Genomic DNA, 23,902 nt, shown 5'->3' with positions numbered 1-23,902 from the left:
GTGAGCAGTCTCGCTCCGGGCCTGCATTCCAGCGGCTCAGAGTTTCTCTGTCACTTCCTGGTCAGACCTGGATACATGGCACCGGCACGCGGCTGCAGCCGATTGGCTTGGACGCTGCGGGCACGTGCACCAATCAGAGCTCTGTACATCAGCGGCTCGCTGTACGGAAGCCGAGAGGGAGGAGCGGCCGCGGCTTCAGCCTCCACCCAGGATCAGCAGCCCCGCTTCCTGCCCCCCCCCCCTCCTCCGTGTCCCGGCTCTTATAAAGCTAACAGGAAAACTCAGGCCGTCCTCTCGGGCCGCGCGTTGCTCTTCTTGTTGATGGTTAGACTCTGCGAGAGAAGGATGAAGTTACTCGTCGCCGTCACGATCATCGTGGGGTCGCTCATTTTTCTTGCCTTCCCCAATGGGTCGTCCGCGGACGAGAAGAAGAAAGGCCCCAAAGTAACGGCGAAGGTAAGGGGTCCGGGAAATCACAGCTAACCGAGGGATGCTAGCTGCCTTCAGAGCCACGTCACTGTCTTGGTTAGCATGTAGCTGCTAACATCCAGGGTCCTCTGCCATTAGACTTTGTCGTTGACATTGTAATCAGCGCATATTAGCAGGTTAGCCTGTGCTGCAGGAGGAATCCAGCCAAATGAACGACAGGGGTTAGCTCAGTTGAACACACGGGGCTGCAGCTCCTGGGGGCTCTGCAGGTCTTTACAGTGGGTGCAGCAGCTCCGTCCACGTCTACAGTGAGCGTCTAGATCTGACCTCCTCTGTCTCAACACCTGAAACCATCTGAGAGTCTCACAAGGCCCAATCTAATCTATTACACATGCATGTCTGTTGAAGAAGGAGCCATGATTTAAAGACATTATAGTCTGTGTGTGCAGAAGAGCATTGGAAAGGAAATAGTTTGGGATGTTTAGGTTATAAGAGCTTCAGAGGATTAAAGCTTCAACAATTAGTCGATTCAACAAAGTGACAGTTAATTGGCGATATGCAGATTTTCATTAGAGTCATTTCTTTCAGGCCTCTAAAATGTGCTGCTTCTGTCAACATTTTGGGTTTTGACTTGTAAGTTTGATAGAAGACATTTGAAGACACCATCCACAATGGACATTCCTCACAATAGTCTGACCTGACGGAGAAAATGGTTTTATCAATTAACTAATGGACAAATTGAACGACAATGCAAACAATTAAAGTTGCAGCCCTACAAGTTCTGAAATTCATTACACTCATAAAGCTTCAGTCAAACTCCCCAATTAAAGAAAAGAGGATAGTAGATATTGATGAACATTATGTTATGATGTTTGTAATGCCTCTAAGATAACTCCTCGTCTGCCTGTACAATAATGTCAAGCCATCCATTTTGATATGAGACTATATAAAAAAAGTAGAAAAGCCATTTCCTTCCTCACTGCAGTATAAACTGACTTCTTACCTTTCCATCTTTTCCAGGTGTTCTTCGACATTAAAATCGGAGATGAAGACGCAGGAAGAATTGTCATCGGCGTGTTTGGGAAAACTGTTCCCAAAACAGCCGACAATTTTATCATGCTGGCAACAGGAGAGGTGAGTGTCATGGAACTTTCCCCCTCACATTACCTTTCTTTTTCAGGGAGTCTCAAATACCTCTTTGGTACAAATTGTTCTTTGCAATAAGCTGTTATGTGGTGTTCCTTCCCTCCCTATGATATGTAGCGAAACCACCTACTTCATTGAAGGCCATTTCTGTCATAAGTCAGTAATAATGACTTTGTTTCTTATCGACTCAGACAGTGAGTTGTGCGGTGCTCAGGGTCAATCCTTTTGTGGAAACTCTTTTTCTTAATAAATATACAAGGACAATTTTGTTGTTTGGCATTTATTTTCAGATTTCTATCACAGTAAGAAAGTCAGAATTTTGACACAGTTTGAATGTTACATGCTCCCAAACTGAGTTATCCTCGACTGACATGACTGTGCATCAGCTGTAATGGAAAAGAATAATTTATATACATGAAGTTCCCCAAGTGACTCATCACTTTGTCCTGGAGACTCACTTTTAAATCATTCAAGTCACTTGACCTACTTAGTGTCAACACTCTGGCAGCTGCTCCTGTTTAAGTTTTTTTTTTTTCTGTTTAAACAGAAAGGATTCGGATACAAGGGCAGCAAATTCCACAGGGTCATCAAGGACTTCATGATCCAGGGTGGAGACTTCACCAGAGGAGATGGCACTGGAGGTAAGATGGCTACTAACACCTAAAGAAATTCATTTGCATCTTGATTTTCCTTCTTTTTTTTTTTCTGCAAAAATGTACTTTCATATCTATTACATCAGTGCCATCCTGAACACACTGACTTGGTTTTTTATCAGAAGCAGTTCTGTCAAAGCTGTCCTGAAAATGCCAAATTCCAATTGTGTACTTCAACACTTTCTTTGTATCTGTGTTATTTCTATTCAAGTTAAAACATCTGCAACAATCCTCTGAGCATCTAAGCTTTTCTGAATTCAGGTTTCTGTGGTTTTATAGATATTTATAACATAAACTGGAGTTGAATTTCCTGCTATGAGCTGTTTGCCAAATGTCAGACTATCAGCAGATAATGAAACTTGTGAGATGCCCGTATTTAGAGTTCAGTGTTTATGAGTAACGAAATGTCATCAAATAAAGTGAAGATAAACATTTGGCAGCAATTAAGTAAACAGAGTGATCCAAAGGTTATGGAGAGTGAAAGCAACACGCTAACAAACGAGAACCAATCATCCCGTAAAAGATTTATTCGAATGAAATAAATATCGATTCCTCCTCGAAGGCAAGAGCATCTATGGAGATCGTTTCCCCGATGAGAACTTCAAGCTGAAGCACTACGGCCCCGGATGGCTCAGCATGGCCAACGCTGGCAAAGACACCAACGGCTCCCAGTTCTTCATCACCACAGTTACGACCCCGTGGCTGGACGGCAAACATGTCGTCTTTGGAGTCATTCTGGAGGGATTGGTGAGTGTCGGTTCTGACAGTGTTCACATTAAGTACTTGGGTTGAAAGAGCCTGATGTTGATGTCTGAAAACCAGATCTGAAGGGTGCTGTTGGCTGTTCTCAGAAAGATGTTGCATCTAGTTTGTTGTCAACATATCTACAGTAACTGATTAGATAACATAACAGCTAAGAGGGTTTCAAAACAAAATAAACACGATGATGGACACACATGAATGATTGTGCCATCTAAATATTAATCTGCACAGGTTCAGTCCTGAATACTCAAGGCAAGAGTTGTTTCTGTGATGTCCAAAATATTTCAAGAGCCAAAACTTATTTTATAGTTTGAACAAAGGTGGTTCAGTTCCACAAGCTGTCAGGAAACCGTCTGATGTCTGGCGTCGTCTTCTTCCCTTTGAGTAGCTTTGATTGAAATCCTCACTTGATCTCTCCCTTAAATTCATCTGCATGTAATAACAACCTACTTTCACATTGACACTGAAAAGTGCAAACAGAATTTTTTCGTGAATATAAATCTCATCGGCTAAACTGAGTATGAGCAGCTCGCAACCTATCAGGTAGTTAACACTCGCTCCACTTTAGTCAGCTACAACAATAAAGGGATAAATGAATCTAACTAAGAGGGGGCCATTCTCTACCATGAGAACAATGATGCTCTTACACTATAAGTTTTTTTTAACATTTTTACTGATCGTACTTAGAAGGATTTAAAGTTGTGTGTTGTCAGATTGTTTTATAGCTACTTTTACACATCTGAAGGATGTTAGTACTTTCACCAGAGAGGTTGACAATGAAGTGGCTAAAGCAGCTCACCATTAGAGTTTATTCTTGATGTAAATTTTATGCACAAATCTGTCTCAAGACATACATTTGTCTAATTTTGATGGTGAATTAACCTGTTGTGTTAAAATTCCTGTCTTACTGAATATGCCTTTGACATTACTGGACCCTTCTAACATTCTCCTTTTTTGTTTTTCTCCAGGATGTGGTGAAGACGATCGAGAGCACAAAGACAGATGGTCGCGATAAGCCTCTGAAAGACGTTATCATCCACGACTGCGGCAAAATCGACGTGGAGAAGCCGTTCGCAGTGGCCAAGGAGTAGAGCGCCGCTGAGGGGAGCAGCTCAGGGGAAAACAGGACTTAGGGGGGGAGTTTAGGGCAAATCATGCAGGCCACTCTGATTTATCACTAACAGCCCTGTGGTCCTGGAGAAATGGCTTCGGATCATTGTCAGTGGCCGCCATCTTAACGCACCAGAAGAGCATTAATATCAAGCAATCAAATGGGTCCATTCACCAACGAGCATTCCAAGGTGCAACTAACTGTTCATTGAGGGTTGTTTTTTTTGTTTTTTTTTCTAAAATAAATCCTTAATAAAGAATCCAAGTTTTGTTAAATTTTGGTGTCTGTTTTTTTTCACATCTCCCTGAAATGTGCACAAGTTCAGGCATTTCAGGCATAAAGCTGTGTGCCTGAACGGAGTCAAGTTTATAGACAGAACGTGTATGTGGATCATGTCATGCATCAATTTACACAATTTTAGGACAGTTCTTTTTGTAACTACAAGTGATGCTATTTCCTCATATCAGTTTGCCATCAACCTATCTGACGACTACAGAGTGGCTAATAATAACACAGACTTGACGTTCTGCTCCACTAAAAGCTAAGATATCTGATAAAGTTGACAGATTGTTATAAAAAGTTGGAAGTTGTGGGATGTTCTTGGTAACTGGGTGGATACTTTCACACACAAATGGGTTTTTAAACACATAGAAATGGCTGTCAAGATGCATTGCAACTTTCTGTACCCAAACTAAGTTAATGTATCCTGGTAAAGGGGCTTTTGTTCTGCTCATCTTATTTTGCCATACAATTTATTTTATATGTTCATAAACAGAATTTTAAAAGCTTCACAAACAAAGTTGGTGAATTTCATGTATGTCAATAAGTCTCAAACTAGAATGGCACTCAATGCAGCCTGTACCCACCAAGGCCCAACACTCATATTTTAATTCTCTAGATCCTGATTTTTAAGATCTGCATCAAATTGCACACACTCATAAATATCACTTAAACATGGCTGATGATTCTCCTAGAAGTTAACAAAAATGTTAAAAACACCCTATCTCCCAAAAAAGTCCTGGATCCGCATCCACCCCAAAATGTAATGGGTTCTCTCCTGACATATACCACATCCTACCACTAAGTGTCACGGTAACCTGTACTAGTATTTGGCAATCCTGTTCACTGACAAACAGATGAAATCATATCCTTGTCCTGCTCTCTCTGACCAAACTTATATCATCTCACTGGCAGACGCAGCTGACTTGGGTTTCATCTGTCTTTGAATACCAGACGAAAAACATAGGGTCATAGGGTCCACTGTGCCGGTGGAGGCGTCAGTAGAAATGAGATGTTTGAGTCAAGAGTAAACAGCAATAATCATGTGAACCATTCTCAAAACATCTGCTGTGTGTTTGTGACCAATATATAATCATGATATGTGACTAGTAACTAAAACAACCACCTCATCAACCTCATGTTTACTATTTGCAAAGGACACTGTTAATAACTGTGTCAGTTGTGTAATAAGGTCTGAGTACGACCGACAGAGGGCGCCCTGGCACCAGAGACATCAGATTCACATCAGATCACAGAGGACGTCCAGTGTTTGTGGTTTCACATGTGATCTTAGTCCATAAAACTGAAGCCATTGTGCATTGCTGTGGTTCTTCATCGCGTCATAATTGGTGAGGACAATAACTGGCTCCATTTGTTTGTTCCACTCCTATCACACGTCGTCTCTGGGGAAAGAAAGTGTGAGCACTGAGAAGAATCAACATGTTACTCTTCTGCTCAGTGGGTTGGTTTTTACTGCAGCAGTACGACACAGCTCATGTTAATGTGATATGTTTGACATATTCATCTGAGGCTGCAGGCCTTTTCAATCTGAAACGTTATGTGTCCTTGACTTATCTGATGTACACTATGATTACATGTTTTTGCACTGATTGGCCTTTCGTTAGACATGTTAATTATGTGCTGTAAATACCATCTATCTCTGTTAAATAATCATTACTTACTTACTTATTAAATAAAAATGTGGTTGCTCAATAAGAGGCCTTACACCTAACAAAAACTATTTACCGTACATTATAGTTGACACATGGTCTGATGCCCCCAAACACTGTCCCCCGATAATCACTGATATAAAGTTATTTATTCCCATGGAGCCATTTTTAGAAGAGGCCATGGGAACAGCGCTGGGTGAGGGAATGTGATTCCGAAACATGACGACCTCATCCACCTCTGTGTACTCATCTGTGAGAGTAATCTGAAATGTACATTCTCATGAAAAAGGTCTGAGATTGCTTGTAACATTGGACCTTATTGAAACTAGAAATAACACACTGGTTGTATGCCTCCCCCGCCCAGCGCAGCTTCAGTCAACATCCTTCTTTTATCAGATCTGACCACTGAAATCTAATCAGTTCATCTTTGAGTGCAAGTTACAACTGGTCAAAATGTGTAGAAATTCACGAAAGACAGTCTTGAGATATCACGTTCAAGAAGCAAAAATGTTGACCTTGAATGTTGACATTGAGATTCCTGCGTCCATGTGACAGTTTGAGAGTTTTATTATTTCCCTACGGGGTTCCTTCATGTTCACAAGAGCATGAGGTCACTGTGATCTTAACCTTTGACCCCAGACCACCAAAAATGGAATCAGTTCTTTTTTGAGCCCAAGTGAACGTTTGTACCAAATATGAAGACATTCCCTCCACACGTTCCTGAGATATCATGCTCATAAGAATGGGACAGACGTGACAGTGTGGAGGCACAAAGACCAGGACAGTTGACTTTATCTGTTAAATCTAGTAAATGTCTCTTTGTGGAACAAACTGAGCTGATGTTGTGAAGATGTTTGAGTAGTGATATTTATTTCTCAATACATTTCTAATGTTGGCAGAGCTGTAGACTTTTTCTTGAGTCAAGCTTAAGTCAGGCTTGAGTCTGATTTGAGTCTTGTATGTTTTGACCCATTGACTCGAGGTTTGACTTGATTTGCATAAGATTGATCATTTGGAAATATTTAAAAAAAAGAAATGTATTCACGCTTACCCTTGTTTTTAGTGAGGAATGGGCTAACTGATGCCTCTTGTTCACCAAGTGGAGAGCTCATCTTTATTTTCAGACATGGTTAAATTGTTGATGGGCGTAGAAATGTTTTGACTTGTGTGCCATTGGTGTATTTCTCACAATTATATAGTTTGATTTAGCCCTGATGAGCTGTGATTATAGTTTGGGAGTAATTTGAAGTTGTAAAAGTGAATATTGTATCTGAAAGGGCCTTGTCTTTGTCCAAATTCAAATTCTTCAGTATTATTATTCAGTATGTTCGTCTTTTCATGAATCATTAATGGAAAATATGTGTCAGGATTGCTTAACAACAATCCAGCCAAGAAAAGCCAAATGAAAGTGGATCTTTGCGCTCTGCCGTCCTTGTTTTGCCCAGATTCACTCAGGCATCGAGTGACTCACCAGGAGGAAAATATGGAAAGAATTCCCTGGAGTTGGCACAACTGTGGTCTTGGTTAAACCCTCTGTTGTTCGGTTTGTCCTTGTTTGTGGCGATTGGGGATTGTCCAGTGAAACAGTGTTATTCTTCACTTACCGGCTTTGCTGGAAAAGCCGTGACGGGCCGGACATATCTGGCATAGCTTCCTGCGAGGCGCTTTGTCAACGAGATTAAAAGAACACTGGGGAGAATCACAACACGGAGCGTGGAGGTTTTCTGTCACACTGGAGGGCCGAACGTCCACATCCTGCCCTCCTGTCAGGCTCCAGCAGGCCGTGTTTTTATGTTTGTCTCGTCACTTTCAAAGTATAAATGGGGCAGATACAAGAAGGTGTATTGGACATATGGATTCCCGCCAGAATTACTCAGAATAAGGATTTTTACACAGTCAAGAAAATCCTCGGAGCTTTTTCTACCTTTTGTAAAAATCCAGGTACAAAAATATGTGAAAATGAGACGTCTTCATCTGCTCTACATCGTCTCCCTTTCTTAATATGAACAGGTCAGAAATGTAAAATGAAAGGTGTTGCAGACCCACAGACTCTGCAGTTCTCCCTCATTTTTTAGCATCTTTCAGCTCCTTGTTTTGGTTTTAAGACTTCATTGTTTTGATTATCTCTTTCACCAGTCTCATGGTGATAAGATAAGTTATTGATCCCACACCAGAGAAAATCACTGAATCATACTTACACACCGAATTAAAAATATTGATATTATAAAACATTATAGTGTAGTTAACAGAAATTCACTTTTCCCCCCCAGTCTTATTGTAGCTACTTTGGCCACTTGCTAGTTGGTATTTTCTAGCAGATGTATAAATAGTGATTATTTCTAAAGTATATCAAATGATTATTCATTGGTGAGAAGTAATAATTTAGAAATGTATTACCCTGAGTATATGACCATGCCATTTGACCTCAATCCCTTTTGCTATCACTCATGGGTATTTCCTTGTGGACTTTGATTGGCTATATTGTGATTCTTGAATGACTGTTTGTTGTTTTTTGTGGATCATCTTTGTGTTATTCTAATTGACTCTTGTGTTCATTTGTTTGTGTTTTTGTATTCATTATGTTATGTTACCTTCCTCATTTGTCCCTGACTCTGTTGAGTTAACTTTTGTTTTCCCTAACATTGTCTAATTCCCTGTCTTATTTTGAAGCCACTTTCCTTTTGTCTCTTACTTTGTCATTTCCTGTCTTTATCCTGTGTCTCATCCTTGTCTGAACGTGTTCTTATCCAATGTGACACCCGTGTTCGGTTATCTCTACCTCTCTTGAGGATTTAGTCTGTGTGCTCTCGGTCCAAATGTGTGTCAGTTTGTCTGCACGGTGTCTGTTCAGGTCGGGTTTTGAATTTCTCCGGTGGTTTTGTGTTTTTGACCTTGGCTCCAGTTACCAGTTTTTTTCTTGTGTCGATGGACTCCCAACCCAGCAAAGCTTTTGTATTTCAGTACTGAAATAAATCACTTTTCTGCTTCTGCCGGTCTGTGTCTGCACTTGGATTCAGGAAAAAAAAATTTTTTAACATTCAATTAACCAGGGACCCAGAGACACAACAAAAGCAAAATGCTTTTTGTATGAGTATAACATATTTCCAACTTCTTTACTCTCATTTTCCCTTTCTGTCCTGTTCACTATTGCCCACCTTTTCCATTTCCACAGACTTGTTATGTTTTATGTATGATTTTACAGATCCAGCCACGCCCACCTTCCTCACCCTGTCCTGCCCTTACCAAATATCTGGATTCCTCACACACACACCTGATCACAGTATCAGCTTCATATCTGATCACCTCAGTTGCACTCTCTCTCAGACTGTCTATCATGCTATACCTTTCATCCTCAACTTCACCTGTCCATGCCTGACTTCTGATTGCCTTCTGGCTCTGGGCCTTTGCTCAGCTCTGCCTGTTTGCCTGCATACCTTCTGGTGACTCTTACCAGCCCAAGGACATTGCCCTTTACCATCACAGCATTTCTTTGTTTTGAGAGTTTACGTAATGACAAACTGTCTGATTCTCTGACTCATTCTTTCTCAATACCATGCATCCCAAAAATCAAATTTCCGTGACAGTAAACTATTATGCCAATTATACTGTGGTAACAATGATCTCTGCAATGACATTGTTTGTTTGTATGTATAATAAGCTTTACATTTGTCTGGAGTGCCCACAGACCATACAGTATGTAAAAGGAGCACCAGCGCTCCATGGAGGTTGTTATAGTGAATGATGGTGAATACTGGTCTTACATATATCAGGACTTTGTCAACAGAGGTTTCAGCCACACCCTTCTCTGTGTTTAGGTTTTGGCAGCAACTTTGGTTGAGGTTCTGGGATAGATTTAGTTTAGTTTAGTGTTAAATGTTCTGTATTTATATATAGAAACAGTTGGTACCATTACAATTTACTGTGAAAAAGAACTTTATTTTACAGAATGAATATAGATACGGATACAAATACATAGATTTAGCAACAGGATGTGTATTTTTTGTATTTTAAATAGAATTCAACCTAACGTAACATTCAGGACCATTAAGCAATTGGGTCCTGGAAAAAAATCTAATAATTTTCCACTATTTTAATCTACAGAAATTACTTTTATTTTATGGTAAATATTTTAATTAAAAGTAATTTAATGTATCTGTATGGAATTTACACAAATTTTGAAAAAGACTACAAAATAATTTACTTTTTTTACAGTTTAGGAGTAGGGATGGGGTGGGTGAAGGGTTGCTGCCAAATCCAATACAATTGAAGTAAATGGTGACCGATTCTTCAAATATAAAAAAGATTAAATGCCTCCATACTGCTCCTTTGGAATCATCCAAGTTTCCGCAAGCCCAGACATTCAAATATGTCTCTAAACAGCATCATTTACACCATGTGTTTAGTCTAAATGTCCGCTACAAGAAGTAGCGATGCTAGCTGAAGTAGTGATGCTACTGCGCAGCCTGCAGGTACCCTTGGAAGAGAGCTTGTGTGCAGTGTGTGCACAGAGGAGCAGTATGGAGACACTTTATGTATTTTTTCTGTTGTTTTTTTTTTACGATGGAAGAATCTGTCCTCCAGTTCCTTCAATTTTATTGGATTTGGCTGAGTTGATCCCAATCCCCCTCAGTTACGAAGTGTCCCCCAATTGCTCATAGAAAAAGTGCTGCCCATAGCTGCACTGTATGAATGTTTGTGTAAATGGGTGGATGGCAAAACTGTACTGCAAAGCATGAATGATCATCAAGACTAGAAAAGCTCTTTGGAAATCCAGACCATTCACCAGCAGTGATGTTGAAATACAAACTGTAAGTGTTTGGCTGAGGCTCCAAAGGTAAAACCAGGTTTTCACTAATCATATGATGAGCTGCTTTGTCCTCGGGCAACATCCTAAGATCTTAAACTCATAAGTTTTAAGTTTGCTCACCAAAGCCCCCTGGTAAGTCTTGCGTCATCCTCTGCTTCATGGTACTTTAAAAAGTATAACAGTTACTGTTGCGAGATGACAATAAAGCTCCTTTATCTTGGTGTCCTTAACATCGAGACCTCGTTCTGCTCTATAATGACTGCTTTTACTTTTGATAATTGAAGAACATTTTGTTGATAAGATTTTGACTTAACACGTCACATTTTGAACGCAGAGCTCTCACAAAGACAAGTATTCTTACATTGTGATAGCTCTGCAAATGTGAAGTATGATGTTTTATAACTAAAATAGGCTCAGTAATTTGATGAAAACAACAAAGATTACACAAAAAGGAGCAAATAGAGCAACTGCCTGTGACTATTCAGATGTGGATAAATAAACATGTGGTGCTCTAAGACAGTTTTGGAGGGAATGATAAAAGTACATGTGCAGCAAGGGGCCACCCACCTTTTATATATATATCAAAACATCATGATGTAGAGACACCTGAAATGGTTGACTCTATGTAAGCATTGACCCTGCAAGCTCCATGACAGTAGGTGGTGCTTTGTTTTATTTTGTAATAAATATGACATTAAAACCAGCATTAATTTGTTTCATCAAAGAACATTCAGTCATAAAACTCAGTTCACAGCTCAAATGACACATTTAAGTGTGCATTATCATGTACAAATACAAATATAACATGTACAAATACCAGTGAGCAGATCTGACAAACCTATTTGAAAGGACATGAATGTGACGATCTTCGCATAAACCTCTGCAGTTAAAATACCTCGAGATCAATTTCAAAATAACAAGAGCCAGAGCACAAAGATAAGGAAACACAAACATGCGGCGTGCAAGTCAGAGGGGAAACAGTTCAACAAGTGAAGTACAAATATACAATCTGAGCAGCAGCGTGGGAAAGGTCACCGTGGGAACTGAGGCTAGTTTTTTGTCAATGAGTTTCAGAGAGCTGGACTCAGACTCCAGTGCAGACTCTTGGGTTCCCACCCAGACGTGCAGCCGAGCAGCAGTGTCACATCTATTTCTTCATTGTTCTCGGGCTTCCTCTCTCGTTTCTTCCCCCTCCCGTTGCAGCTCGCAGAGTTTGTCGTGATGTTTTCTGGAAGGAGCTTTTTTTCGGGACGTGCCCAGGGCCGCGATGACACACGCCGGTTCCCACGATCTCCTGCCCTTCCTCTAGAGTTACTGCTTGCTCACGGCTCTGGACAGGAAGACAGTACGAATGTGTGCTAATTTAGTGCCGACTCTGCTGGGTCTCCATTGTTTATTGGGAATTACGTGAAAGTAACTTTGTCCTCTCTGAAGCTGAGTTATGACACAAATGTTTAGACCAGGGTTAAAGAGCAACACAGCGCTTCCTGTCATGGTCTCTGGCCTGGGGGGGTTGGGACTCCTCGGTTAGTGAGAAATCTGAGGGGCCATTAAATCATGAACAAGATTGAGAAGGTTCTATTTTATAAGTTTCTTTTTTCAAAATTTTCTTTGATTTTTGCTTCCTCTAGTTTTGTTTCTCTGGGTTAGAGAACATTGATCTGTGTCTCAGTCCATTATCTCGATCCTGATTAAAATACCTCAATTGCCATTGAACAGATTATCATGTAAATTTGTCCAGATATTCATGTTCCTCAGAGGATGAACGCTACCGACTTTGGTGGTCTCCTGACTTTTGCTCTAAAGCCATCAGCAGGTTTCTTGACAAATACTGGATGAATTACCATGAAATTCACTACACACATTGATGTCCCCCTGAGCCTGAACTAATTTTGAAGTAATTTTGTACTATGATCATGTCAAATTTAGTATTTTGTCCAAATGTTTTGGTTTTTAACAAACAAAATCAAAGACACACCCATCAGCCTCAGCTGTATCTCGTGTGAAGTGCAGTTGAGTAAAGTGTGGGGCTCGATCCTCAGTGATGGAAATATGACATATATAATATTCCTTAACTGGCGATGGGAAATTAGTCGATCACATTTCTTGTGGGTTTATCCGTGCTAAAAATGTTAGTGTAAAAGACGTGTAAATAGTCAACATTGGTTAACCTTCTTTAGGTTGTAGAGTTTCTCTGAATATTTGACATTTTCTTTTCTGTAATAAGAAAAGTGCTAAATAAAGTTTATCATGGTGAACATAATACGCATTGTACCTGCTTTTCATCAGCTTGTTAACATGAGCCGCGGAAATGTACCTCTTCACAATAACCATCGTCGAGTCTAAGAATCTCAACGTCAGTGTCTTTGTTTACATGTCATTACATAATCAGTGCTTTATTTCCAGGGGTCACACATGTTGGGGGTCTGGCTTCACATTAATCACTGATATGATATGAATCAAGGAGAAATGTAATCTGATTTATTATTAAATATTTGGCACAAATTAAAGAAAAAACTACCTATTTTGTATGCTTGCATGCATTTGATCCACAGTACAGCCGATTTACTTACTTTCATCACACTGCATTTAATAAATTGTCCCGAGGCTTTACTTTATCTCTTCTCCTTTATCCATCCCTCAGCTGCAGGATTGAAATGAGAGTGTAGTTAATAAGTAAAATCACAGGGGGGGATATTAGCCGTCTGCTTTGCTCGCTGCAGACCAGGTGGTCTTAGTGCTCTGTTAGCTCACTGCAGCGTACTTTGCTAATTGAAGTCACTTCCTCCCGGCCTGGATGCATATTTCTGGGGACATGATGAAATGATAAAACCATGGAATGGGGACACAGCTAAGTGCTCTGCCAGAGTCAATAAAAATGCTGCATTCCTGCTCCTCTCACGACGTAGCTGGGTAATGGCGATTCATTGGGTTGTGCTGACTGGCCAATTGACAGGGCTGCGTAAGAGTATTAAATATTTATCTTACTGTTGTTCCCTCAGCCATGGAAGTGGTACAGGGATTTCAAGTTATTTTGATATGTGTTTGGGTGGTACAGAGGGGGGGAAGTAACTTCAATCTGAAAGTAACGGCCTGTAGTTTAATGAAATATGTTTTTTCTCGTATAACTGTTGATATTTTGATTGAAAATCAATCAATGGACATAGACGATGAGTCAAAATGGGACAGCAGGTCTAATGTAATAAAGCACGGAGCAGAGGGGCAAGATGGGCTTCTTTTAGAAAGGTCTTCGGTAAATCCAGTCAGATATGAAGCCCACTCAGAGATTACCCAAACACACGTTTCCTGCAGATTCCCTCGCCCGCCTCAGGACGACAACAATCCTGCATTGTGGACCTGAATTGTGTTGTTCCCTCTAGGATTATGACTCAGATTATCAGTGGAAGGGTATAAAAACTGTATTTAAATGGTGTTTATATAGTGTTTATATAGCATTTATATAGCATTTAACAGTGTTTTTCCAGTCTTTTCAACTATTCAAAGCGCTTTACAGTACACATTCACTCATTAATACAGGTACTTTATGCTGCACTTTTTCTATCAAACACCATTCACACATATCAGGGGAAATTTAGGGTTTATTATCTTGCCCGACAACCACCAGCCTCCTGGTGAGCGGACAACCGCTCTTCCTTCTGCACCACAGCCAGCAATTTCATCCAAATTGCTTCAGTACTGTATGGAAAGGTTAATCACCAGGACTTCAGATGTACTGTGATTTAATCCTGCCACCCTCAGAAATGTTGGTCAAATACTATACTGTTATATTTTACTGTATGTGTCTTTTATGTGTATAATATTTAATGCAACATATTTATAGCTCAAGATTTAGACTTTGAAAACATAAATGTCCTCCGAAAGGGAATTTAGTGCACAGCACAAAAAACATCATAAAAATAATCACAGTTTAAGCAGACAATTAAAATTACATAACTGTATATCAGTGTCAAATCATAAAATAGGTGATTGTATTTTTATGTTCTATCTTTCCTTGTATAACATATTTCCTATAGTCTGGAGCTTTCCAAACTTCGAAGGCTTGAGGCCCCCTACACCTCTGGGGCTCGCACCTAGATACACATTAGCAGGAATGTAACCTGCAGGAATGTACAGAGGTTGTCGCTCTAGGTGAAAGATAATTATACTGCCTCTCTATTTGCAACCTACCATACCAGCAACTGTTTTGTTTTGTTGTACTGTGGAGGAATTTTTTCCGTCGCCGACGGTGGTTCATCAGTCTTGCTGCCGCTCCCAGAATCAGTTCACACTTTAAAAAGCTAGTTCAAAGTTTTTATCATTTTGGTCCTTATCATGCAGCCCTACTGTCTGTTCACAAATAGATTATACCCACATTAGAATGTGAATAACAATATAAGAAATCATACTTTATTATCTTAATATCTTTTGAAGAATCTTTTCCCCAGAGCAAAGAATACATAGTTTGATGAATCTGTTAAATGGAAAATTAGTTTTATCCCGTCTGAGACCAACCTACAATACTTCCAAGGCCCTCAATTTAGGACACACTGCCCCAGTCCACATCTTTCCCCGAACTCCCCATCACTTCTTCATCTTGTTCAACTGACTTATTGCCATAGGGAAGAAGTTAGTTTTTAAATTTAGTTGGTTCTAATCTTGGAGTGTGTGTACCTCTTTCCAGAAGTGTCATTGTTTGGGATTTAAAATGAAGAGTCACCTAAAACTGAGGAGCAACCCTCTCCATCCTGCCTGTAACAGATTATTGCTGCAGACGTTCATTAATTAATGTGCAGAGAGTCAAGATGACCTGTGAAGATCAGATCAGCTGCAGGGCTTGATCCACAGCTCTACCTGGAAACACTGAGACGTCCCCACAGCGCTGCATTACACCGAGACAATCAGCTTAGGAAGGTGCTAAGTCCGACTGCAGAGAGAGAACAGCTCACGGTCAGAGTGAATTTCATCACGTGAGGGCAACTTCCAGAGAAAAACAAGGTTACGTGTGGGAGCAAGAGGGCTGGAGCTATATCTCCTCCTAGTACAGATTGAATGTGACCTTTAAAGGAGTGCAAAGAAGTGACCTTTAAAGAGTACAAACATTTTTTTAAATATTTTTTGATCAATATCATTAATCCTGATTTAACTGAAGACTATAGAAAACCTTACCGACTGCTTTTTTTCCAATTGCAGATGAAGCACATGGGTGAGATTTGATTTCTTGATTTCTCTAAAAATGGCAATATTCAAAAACTACGTCAAGTCTGGGTGCACAGAACATCCAGACTTGTAAAATGTGGATTTAAGAGGGGAATCATAGCACACTCTCAGATTTTCTCTGCCAAGGAGGTTATATTCTCAACCCTGTCCATTTCATGGATTTTAAGTACGATTACGCAAAAACTACAGACGGATTATCACAAAACTTGGTGAAAGGAGGTTTTGGGCCAGGAGAGAATCTCTGTACAGATCTGGATCAGGGAACACATCTACGTTCTTTCTTTGGGAGCATTTTTTACATGTTCACTGATTTCCCAGGGAATCATTTGTGGTAAGAACACACAAGATGTGAATAACATGTCATTGGAGCAGACACTAAACAAGCCAATTAAAGTAACATAGTGTTGGGATTTGTAACTGTACAGTAAATTTCTATATGTCATATTGCATTCCCTCACACTACTCATTGTAAGTTATCAGAATACTATAATGCATTACAGTTATTTAGCATCTGTAAGTGATGTGGTTACTGCCCAACACTGATCAGGTGGAGCCGAGTGATGATTTACATTGTTATGGAGAGAAAAGCCTCACGGATCCATCCACACCCTGTAGATCAACACACAACATCTGCCGAGGGACTTGCCAAAGTACATGTAAACATCCTCAAATCATCATCTAAAGAACAAAAGTGGACAGCCTCTCCTTCCTGTGGACGCCTGACTTCACCGAGGACCACACCTACAATAATCACTTTAATATTATCATAAATTCCACTCAAGGTTTGACATCAGAGAGCTTCTCATCCAAACTCACAGTTAGTGTCTTTTTTTTTTTACATGAACTTCAGAGTGTCTTTGTGTTTGCTGCGACTACACAAGTAAATCAACCTCTCTCACACAATGTGAGGAACAATGGGAACTTTTATTGGACCAAGAGTTTGTGCATTGACTTTGCTCTCTTGCAGGGTTCTGTGTGTCCAAGCGCGCACACACACACAGTCACATACAAAAGCAGAAACATTAGCACAGAGTTTTTCTTCTTTCTTGTGCTTCGTAACAGAGACTGTTCAGCTACTAGCATGAAACCTGAATACAAGTGTTCTCTGAAGTCAGTGTCCTACTTCAGATGTTTTTCCTCTCTATGTAGCACATAGATTTTTTTACACTGACAATACATGGACATGTGATCTTTTTAAGTTTTCTGCAGGGATAAGATGTTGACTCAAAATCTGATCTGACTTGATGTGTGCACCTGCAGGAGACCGCAATCGTAGCAATTCACAGTAAAAAGTCTGGCTGCAAAAGTAACCAAACACTTACTGTCAAACTACTGTAGAAAAACTTCCAATTATTCTACAGAGATTTTTTATCATCCAGATAGAAATACAAATGCATATATTTTGCAGTAGGATATGTATTTTTTATTTTTATTTTTAGAGACCATTAAGCAATCATGTAAAAAAAATCTATAATTTCCTGTAATATTAATTTATGAATTCGATCTTCTATGTCATGGTTCATATTTTGAATTGTATTTTTAAAACAAATAAAAAGTGAGTACATCTCTTTGAAACAACTTTCTTTTTGTAATGTAGGACTTTATGAATCCATCATTCATTTATTGGTTTGTTTCAAACTAATGAGTTACTTCAAGATCCACAATTGAAATTTAAGAAATGTCTCATGCTGCGTTCATGATATATTGTTCTCACACAAATGATGAGTGGTTGGTTGTTTAAGTCTCTTCTATAGATACAAAGATAGAAAACAGCATCTCTTCAGGAAGGATTACATCCACACCACTGAGACACCACACATTGTTTGGCCTAAAATGGTTAAATCTGAGCACACAAAGACTAAAAAAAATCCTTAAAATGAGTGACCTGCTCTTTAGGTCACTCAAACCCCCAAGTTCCTGGAAAAATAACGAGGCCATGACTTTAATGTCATCAAAGTTCGCTGTAACACTGGCCAAGAGCATCACTGTCAAGTTCAACAAGGCAATGACAGAAGTGGGTGGATAAAATGCATGTTGTTGTTGCATGAGACATTTTGGTACTAGCTCTGACTGACTTTGTTAACCAAGAGGCTCAGCGTGTTCATTTCAGATTTGACGCTGATTTTATTAAGAAAAATCATTGGAATCATCGAAATCAAGCAAATAAACTCCAGTCTGCATTGTGAATGTAATTTTTATTGAATACTTTTCCCTGCACTTCACATATTTACTTAAAAAGACACCTGATAATGTTTGCACAAAACTTATTTGATCAAAAATGATAAATAATCTAACCCATCGCCCTCTAAATATCTTTCCATGGGTGATATACCACTTACTTCTGATTAGGCCTATTTGATTACCAAACTTCAACATCTGGCAGCAGCTGTTCAACACTCCTTCAGCTATAGTTTTCAGCGCTCATTCCCCACTGAGCCCCTGCTGAATATTTCATCTTCACAGCTGAGATAGAGTGTCCCGTGCTGTTCACACGATCTGCCTTTTGTTTTCGACATGAGCAGGGAAATACCAGGTCAGTGGTGTCACTCTCAAACAGCATCGATGTGACGGGTTGAAACTGGAGAAACGTTTTGTTTTTCAGCCAGCATCTCACATGCGACTGCTGCTGTGCTGATGTTCACGAGGGGCAGCCGATGGACAGTTTGTCCTGGAAACTAAGATGTTGAATGTTCACCTGAGATTCAACCGATGGCTCAGATTGCTTTTTGTCTGCTCCTGCTGCTCCGCACCTGCTGCAAACAGTAAAACGAGATTTGAAAGATAATGTGAGTTACTATGGATGACAATGAATCTATAAAGCCAGATTACTTCGATACTGCTGATTTGATTTGGGCGTATATTTTTTAAAAGGTTTGATGTAATCTTTCGAAAAAGGTCATATGTGGAAGGTGGTATATTTATCTCTCTAATAATTCTGGAAATTATTCTCTGGCTGTGTGCAACTGGCATATCTCTACAACCGTTCATCTTAATGGTTTCACACTTGACGTATGAGTTGTTAAGGGCCCAGGAAAGTGCAGGGTTGAATTCAATGTGATTTGGAAAGACAATATATTAGAAACAGGCGTCCAGCGCTCTGCAGCAGTGGCAGCAGCTGGGACTCATCAAAGCAAGTGATCATGTATACAGAGCGTTTGTGACAATTCACGGCAACAGTTCGTGATTCTGCATAATGAGTCAAGCTTAACTAAACTTTGAATAAACAAGAGAACAGCTCTTTGTTCAGCAACGGTGGTGCAGCTTTCCAGAAAGTCTCCCCCCCAAAAGCAGAAAAAAACCAAAGAAAAATAACCAAAAAATGTTGTTTCCATCTGTGTCTTCACTTTTTTCAACATTTTCATTCACATCTCTGAATGATGTGTGAATGTTGGTGAGAAAATTCAGACAAACATTGATATCGATGCAATTTGATGCAGATTCAAAGCAACTGCTGCCTTACCCGACCGCACAACCCACTTGCGCATCAACACATCCTTGTCAACAAGAAAAAACTGCTTCTTAATACACTCACTAGTGCCTTCACCAGTTTCGGCGAAACAGTTTGCCAAGGAGACGCTAACCATTTTTCTCATCCTGCAGCATGGGTACGATTTTATGTTGCACTCATCTATAGTTCATGTGTGGTGTATTCATGGTGTTTTGGTTGTGGCCAAACGGTAGGTTTGGTCCTATGGGAGGTGTTACGTGTTGTGTTGTGTTTTCCCTCTGGTCCCTTTCTGCTCTCTCTTCCCACTGTCCCTTCAGGTAGCACCCTTTTCCCTGCAGTGTGTGAGTGTCCACGGCTGGGCTCAATCACCAATCAAGGCCATGGTGGATATGAGGCAGAGAGAAGCAGACAGCCAGCCCCAGTGGGCCAAGTGGCAGCGTTCAAGCTGTGTGTGTGTGTGTTGTGAATGTGGTGATCTCCTCTGCTCAGGTCGTGTGTGCTGGTGTTGGTAGCTAGACACTTCAGTTTGTTTTAGGTTGTGGTCTTTTGAGTGCGATTGTTACTGCTCTCAGTGTTGCTTTGCTTTTTAGACAGTCATTTTCAGTTAACTGTGAATAAATTGCAATTTTTGTTAGGTTATTTATATTGTTACTGCCCTTATCCCCTGGACTTTAATTGGGGAACATAACATTTAGTAATAAGCCCAAAAATACAAGAAGAAAACATACAATTGATAGAAACACCAATCAGGCAATGTTATTGAACATGACAAATGTTACTAATAAAACAGTTTAATAAAGCATAATTTATTGAAATAAATGATTATTCTAGTTGTTCTGAAGAAAACCAATATTTCAAGCATTCAATTTTTTTTTCATAAGTCTGAACTGGAAAATTACACATTAACAGTCAATGTGTGAAATCTCTGTCTGCACTCAAGTGTTAATTCAATAATTTATTTAATCTGTCTTTATGAGCGACTGTACTCTTTACTCTTTATTAGAAACGTTTGTTGTTACTCATGATTAATTTGTAGTCAACTAATCCAAACTAGTCTAAATTCTTACTGAGCAACTCTCACCTTCATCCATCGACTACAGATAAAAGTGCATTAGAATGCTTTGTTTCTTTCACCTCCACTATTTTGCCACACTTCCAATATATAGGTCATGTTGTTCTTAAGCTTGTCATATGGGAACAGCAGCAATCCGTCAGCGTGTGAGAGGAAAACAAGTAGGGCAGTGGGGAGACAACATGTCAGCACGTTTCTTTGCATTACAACCAATGAGGCCAAGAATTTGACCTTGTCTCATTATTTGTTTTTAATCTCAGTGTGACTGAAGAAAACATCTAATAAACTCTTTGACTGCCTGAAGGAAAATCAAGTCATCAGGCTACTTTTCTCAGTCAAATCAAATGGGAATATATTTTTATATGCTCATTTTCATCTTAAATGTAATGTAAATTTTTAGATGATAGACGTTTGTGGACGTGATGAAAAGTTTTATTTTTTGCTGAGGGGAGGCTGAGAAAAACAAAGTTATAGACATAAATCTACAAAAATAATATCAAATTGGTTTTAGTGGTTCCTCACTTAAAGGTACAGTGTGTAGAATTTAGTGATATCTAGTGTTGAAATTGCATGTTGCAGCTGAACACCCCTCACCTCACCCTCTCCTTCCAAACATGAAAAAAAAACACCTGTGGTAACTTCAGTTGTCATAAAAACTCAAAAGGTGTTTAGTTTTTCCAGGTGTTTGGTTAGAGGAGATACAGGTTAAATGTCTTCTTTACTGAGTTTTTGTCTCTTGCTGTCTCTGTGTCCTTCTGATTCATTTTGTCTTCTTCTCTGTAGCTAGCCAACATCTCCTCAGTGAAGGAAATCTTTCCTCTCAAATCCAATCCACACACACCCTTAAGTTTAATTCATTCTTTGATAGCACTTAATCATTGCGTGTTTGCTTTGTTTGCTATATTTACACAAACACAGTACCTTTGTACTATTTAGAGGTATTTTTACTTTGTTTTATACTTCACTACTACATTTCACAGGGAAATAGTTTACATTTTACTACAATAATTGTGTAACTGTATTACCAGTTGGAAATGTAGCCATTGTTCACTCATGTTTCCTGCTACCTTCAATCTACCTTTCTGTGAGTGTTGTCAGTCCTCGCCCTGTTTGGGTTTATGTTTGTGATAGTGGCTGGGCGTGTCCTCCAGGTTCCTGCTCTACCACTATGTCACCTGCTCCAACAACAAGCCAGAGGCAGCATACAAGACCGGTTCAAACCGCAATATCAGACTATCACAGTGGTAGAGGAGTTACAGCTTTGAAGTCTGTTCCCCTGTCTGTTCAGTCTCTGTTACTAGTACCTGTATAACAGCGCTGAGCATCAGCTGCCTACTGACATCTGCCACGCTAACCCAACCCCAGGGTGTCAGATTCGTTTGGATGCCTGCCTGCTCCACTACCTGTTTACTCAGTGAGATCTGACTTCTACAAATCAGACTATTGTAAAGACTCACACTTATTATCTGTCAACCTGTTCATATTCTCAAATCAACCTATTTCCTGAAATTGGAACTCTTGTTATTTTCCAGATTAAGATATAATATTAAGAAACTAGTGATTGTGAAATGGAGCCGCACGTTCCACCGACAGATGCGCTCGACCGATCGCGAGTCAGTCTCTGCTGTCAGAATGAGCATGTAAACAAACATGAATGTGATAAGAAATATTTAAACATGGAGGAGGCAGGGTTTATAACCTACACTGCAGCCAGCCACCAGGAGGCGATCAAGATTATTTGGCATTACCTATGGGAAGTTGTGACCTCACAAATGTAATCATTGGGCACAATTTAACACTTAATATGACAAAGCTTAATGCAAATCTCAAATAATGAAATGAGGATTGTTTGGATCGGTCAAAGGTCAGCTTCACTGTGACATCATACAGACTATCTGGTCTTTATTCATCGCCATAACAACCATAATATAACTCAAGGTGATGTTGTGACCATATCTCCTGCTCGTTAACTGGTTGGTGCAGGGAATACAACCATGAGGCGATAATTCTAGTCATGTATTACCTTTAGAAATAATACAGCATTTCAAGCATGGTAGATTCTTCTGTATTAATATTTTTATGAACATAAACTTTATCTCAAGTTAATTTTCCTTATTCAAGAGATGTATATTGAGTTGTGAGGAAGCTCCAGAGAAGGATAATGAGACTATGAATGCAGCTATCATATTATTTACCATGATGCAGTCTGGACAGTGCTGGTGTCAGTAACAGGACTCAGAGTCCCCCCGTGGATTTCAGTCATCGTTACATCATTGAGGTGCTGTTCCATGGTGGCTGGCAGGTTGCACTGACCTCCACATCCTCTACTTACCCAGGCAGGCTGCACCGCCAACATCATTGCTGTGATGTGCCAAGATCAAGTAGCTTGCCTGCTATCTTGTTACTAATCTGATAATCTGCTGGGCACATGGGCCCCTTTCCATTCCTCCTTACATAACTGTGCCTATGTTCAGATTCAAGAGTCTGGGTCAAAAGGTGAGCACAGCGAGGGACAGCTTGAGATGCTTCAGGGGCAGAACAGGACTTGATGTTTGTGTCCTGGAGGTGAATTCAGCTTGTTTTTACATCTTTGACTAGTTCACTTTGATTCCTACTCAGGTTTTCGTCAGAGGGTAAGAAGTCAAACTTAACCATTTCACAGTGCCCTAGAGTAGATTTTTAGGGGCTGGCTTTTTTTCTGACCGAGCCAGTGAGGGATGGGTGTCTGAAATCCAGTCAGCTCCAGGGCCCTGACTTGTTCAAAGACGAATCCCAGCCACTCTGTCTTTGGTGTTGTTTTCTGTGGCATTTTCTTTCTTTTTTGTATTTTCCTCTTTATTATGATAGGGACAGCCAAAGGAGAATGTTGAGGCAGGAAAATGAGACAGAGGATGCTTATTTGGGATCAGGTCTCAGAGGATGCCGGCCAAGTAGGGTTTCCCAGACATCCCTCTCCCTAGCCATGCTCTCCAGCTCTTCCTGTGCGTTCCCAGGCCAGATGGGGTATGTTATCCCTCCAGCGAATTCTGTGTCTACCCCGAGGTCTCTTCCTAGTTGGGTGTGCCCGGTAAACCTCCAAAGGAGGGTTCCCAGGAGGTATCCTTCTAGATACCTGAACCACCTTAACTGTTCCTTTCTACCGGGAGGAGATTCAAGATTCAAGATGTTTATTGTCATGTACATAGCAGATAAACACAGTTTACAGCATGTAATGAAATTCTTACTTTGTTTTCAATCTCCCAGCATACAAATATTATAAAATAAAATAGTATTAAAAGAAATAGAAGAATTATATAGAAATAGAAAAT

The 23,902-nt window shown here is 40.0% G+C and overlaps 1 protein-coding gene across 2 annotated transcripts; it reads left to right on the top strand.

Annotated features, from left to right (window-relative positions):
- Positions 1 to 151: 151 nt before the first annotated feature.
- On the top strand, positions 152 to 4,376 carry ppib (peptidylprolyl isomerase B (cyclophilin B)). Of its 2 annotated transcripts, none has more exons than XM_020079413.2 (5): positions 152 to 456; positions 1,450 to 1,563; positions 2,123 to 2,216; positions 2,791 to 2,975; positions 3,959 to 4,376. In XM_020079413.2, exons 1-5 carry the CDS (start codon positions 322 to 324, stop codon positions 4,079 to 4,081), a joined length of 651 nt encoding a protein of 216 aa, XP_019934972.1. In that variant the 5' UTR covers positions 152 to 321; the 3' UTR covers positions 4,082 to 4,376. The 2 variants fall into 2 exon arrangements, with proteins under 2 accessions (XP_019934972.1, XP_019934973.1); XM_020079414.2 differs by having other exon boundaries at positions 2,791 to 2,996; positions 3,222 to 4,376.
- Positions 4,377 to 23,902: the final 19,526 nt, after the last annotated feature.

Source organism: Paralichthys olivaceus, chromosome 7 (assembly GCF_024713975.1).
Source record: "Paralichthys olivaceus isolate ysfri-2021 chromosome 7, ASM2471397v2, whole genome shotgun sequence".
NCBI classification, from domain to species: domain Eukaryota; kingdom Metazoa; phylum Chordata; class Actinopteri; order Pleuronectiformes; family Paralichthyidae; genus Paralichthys; species Paralichthys olivaceus.
Note: the sequence above shows the minus strand (reverse complement) of the source record. Positions and strands in the feature narration are given on the sequence as shown.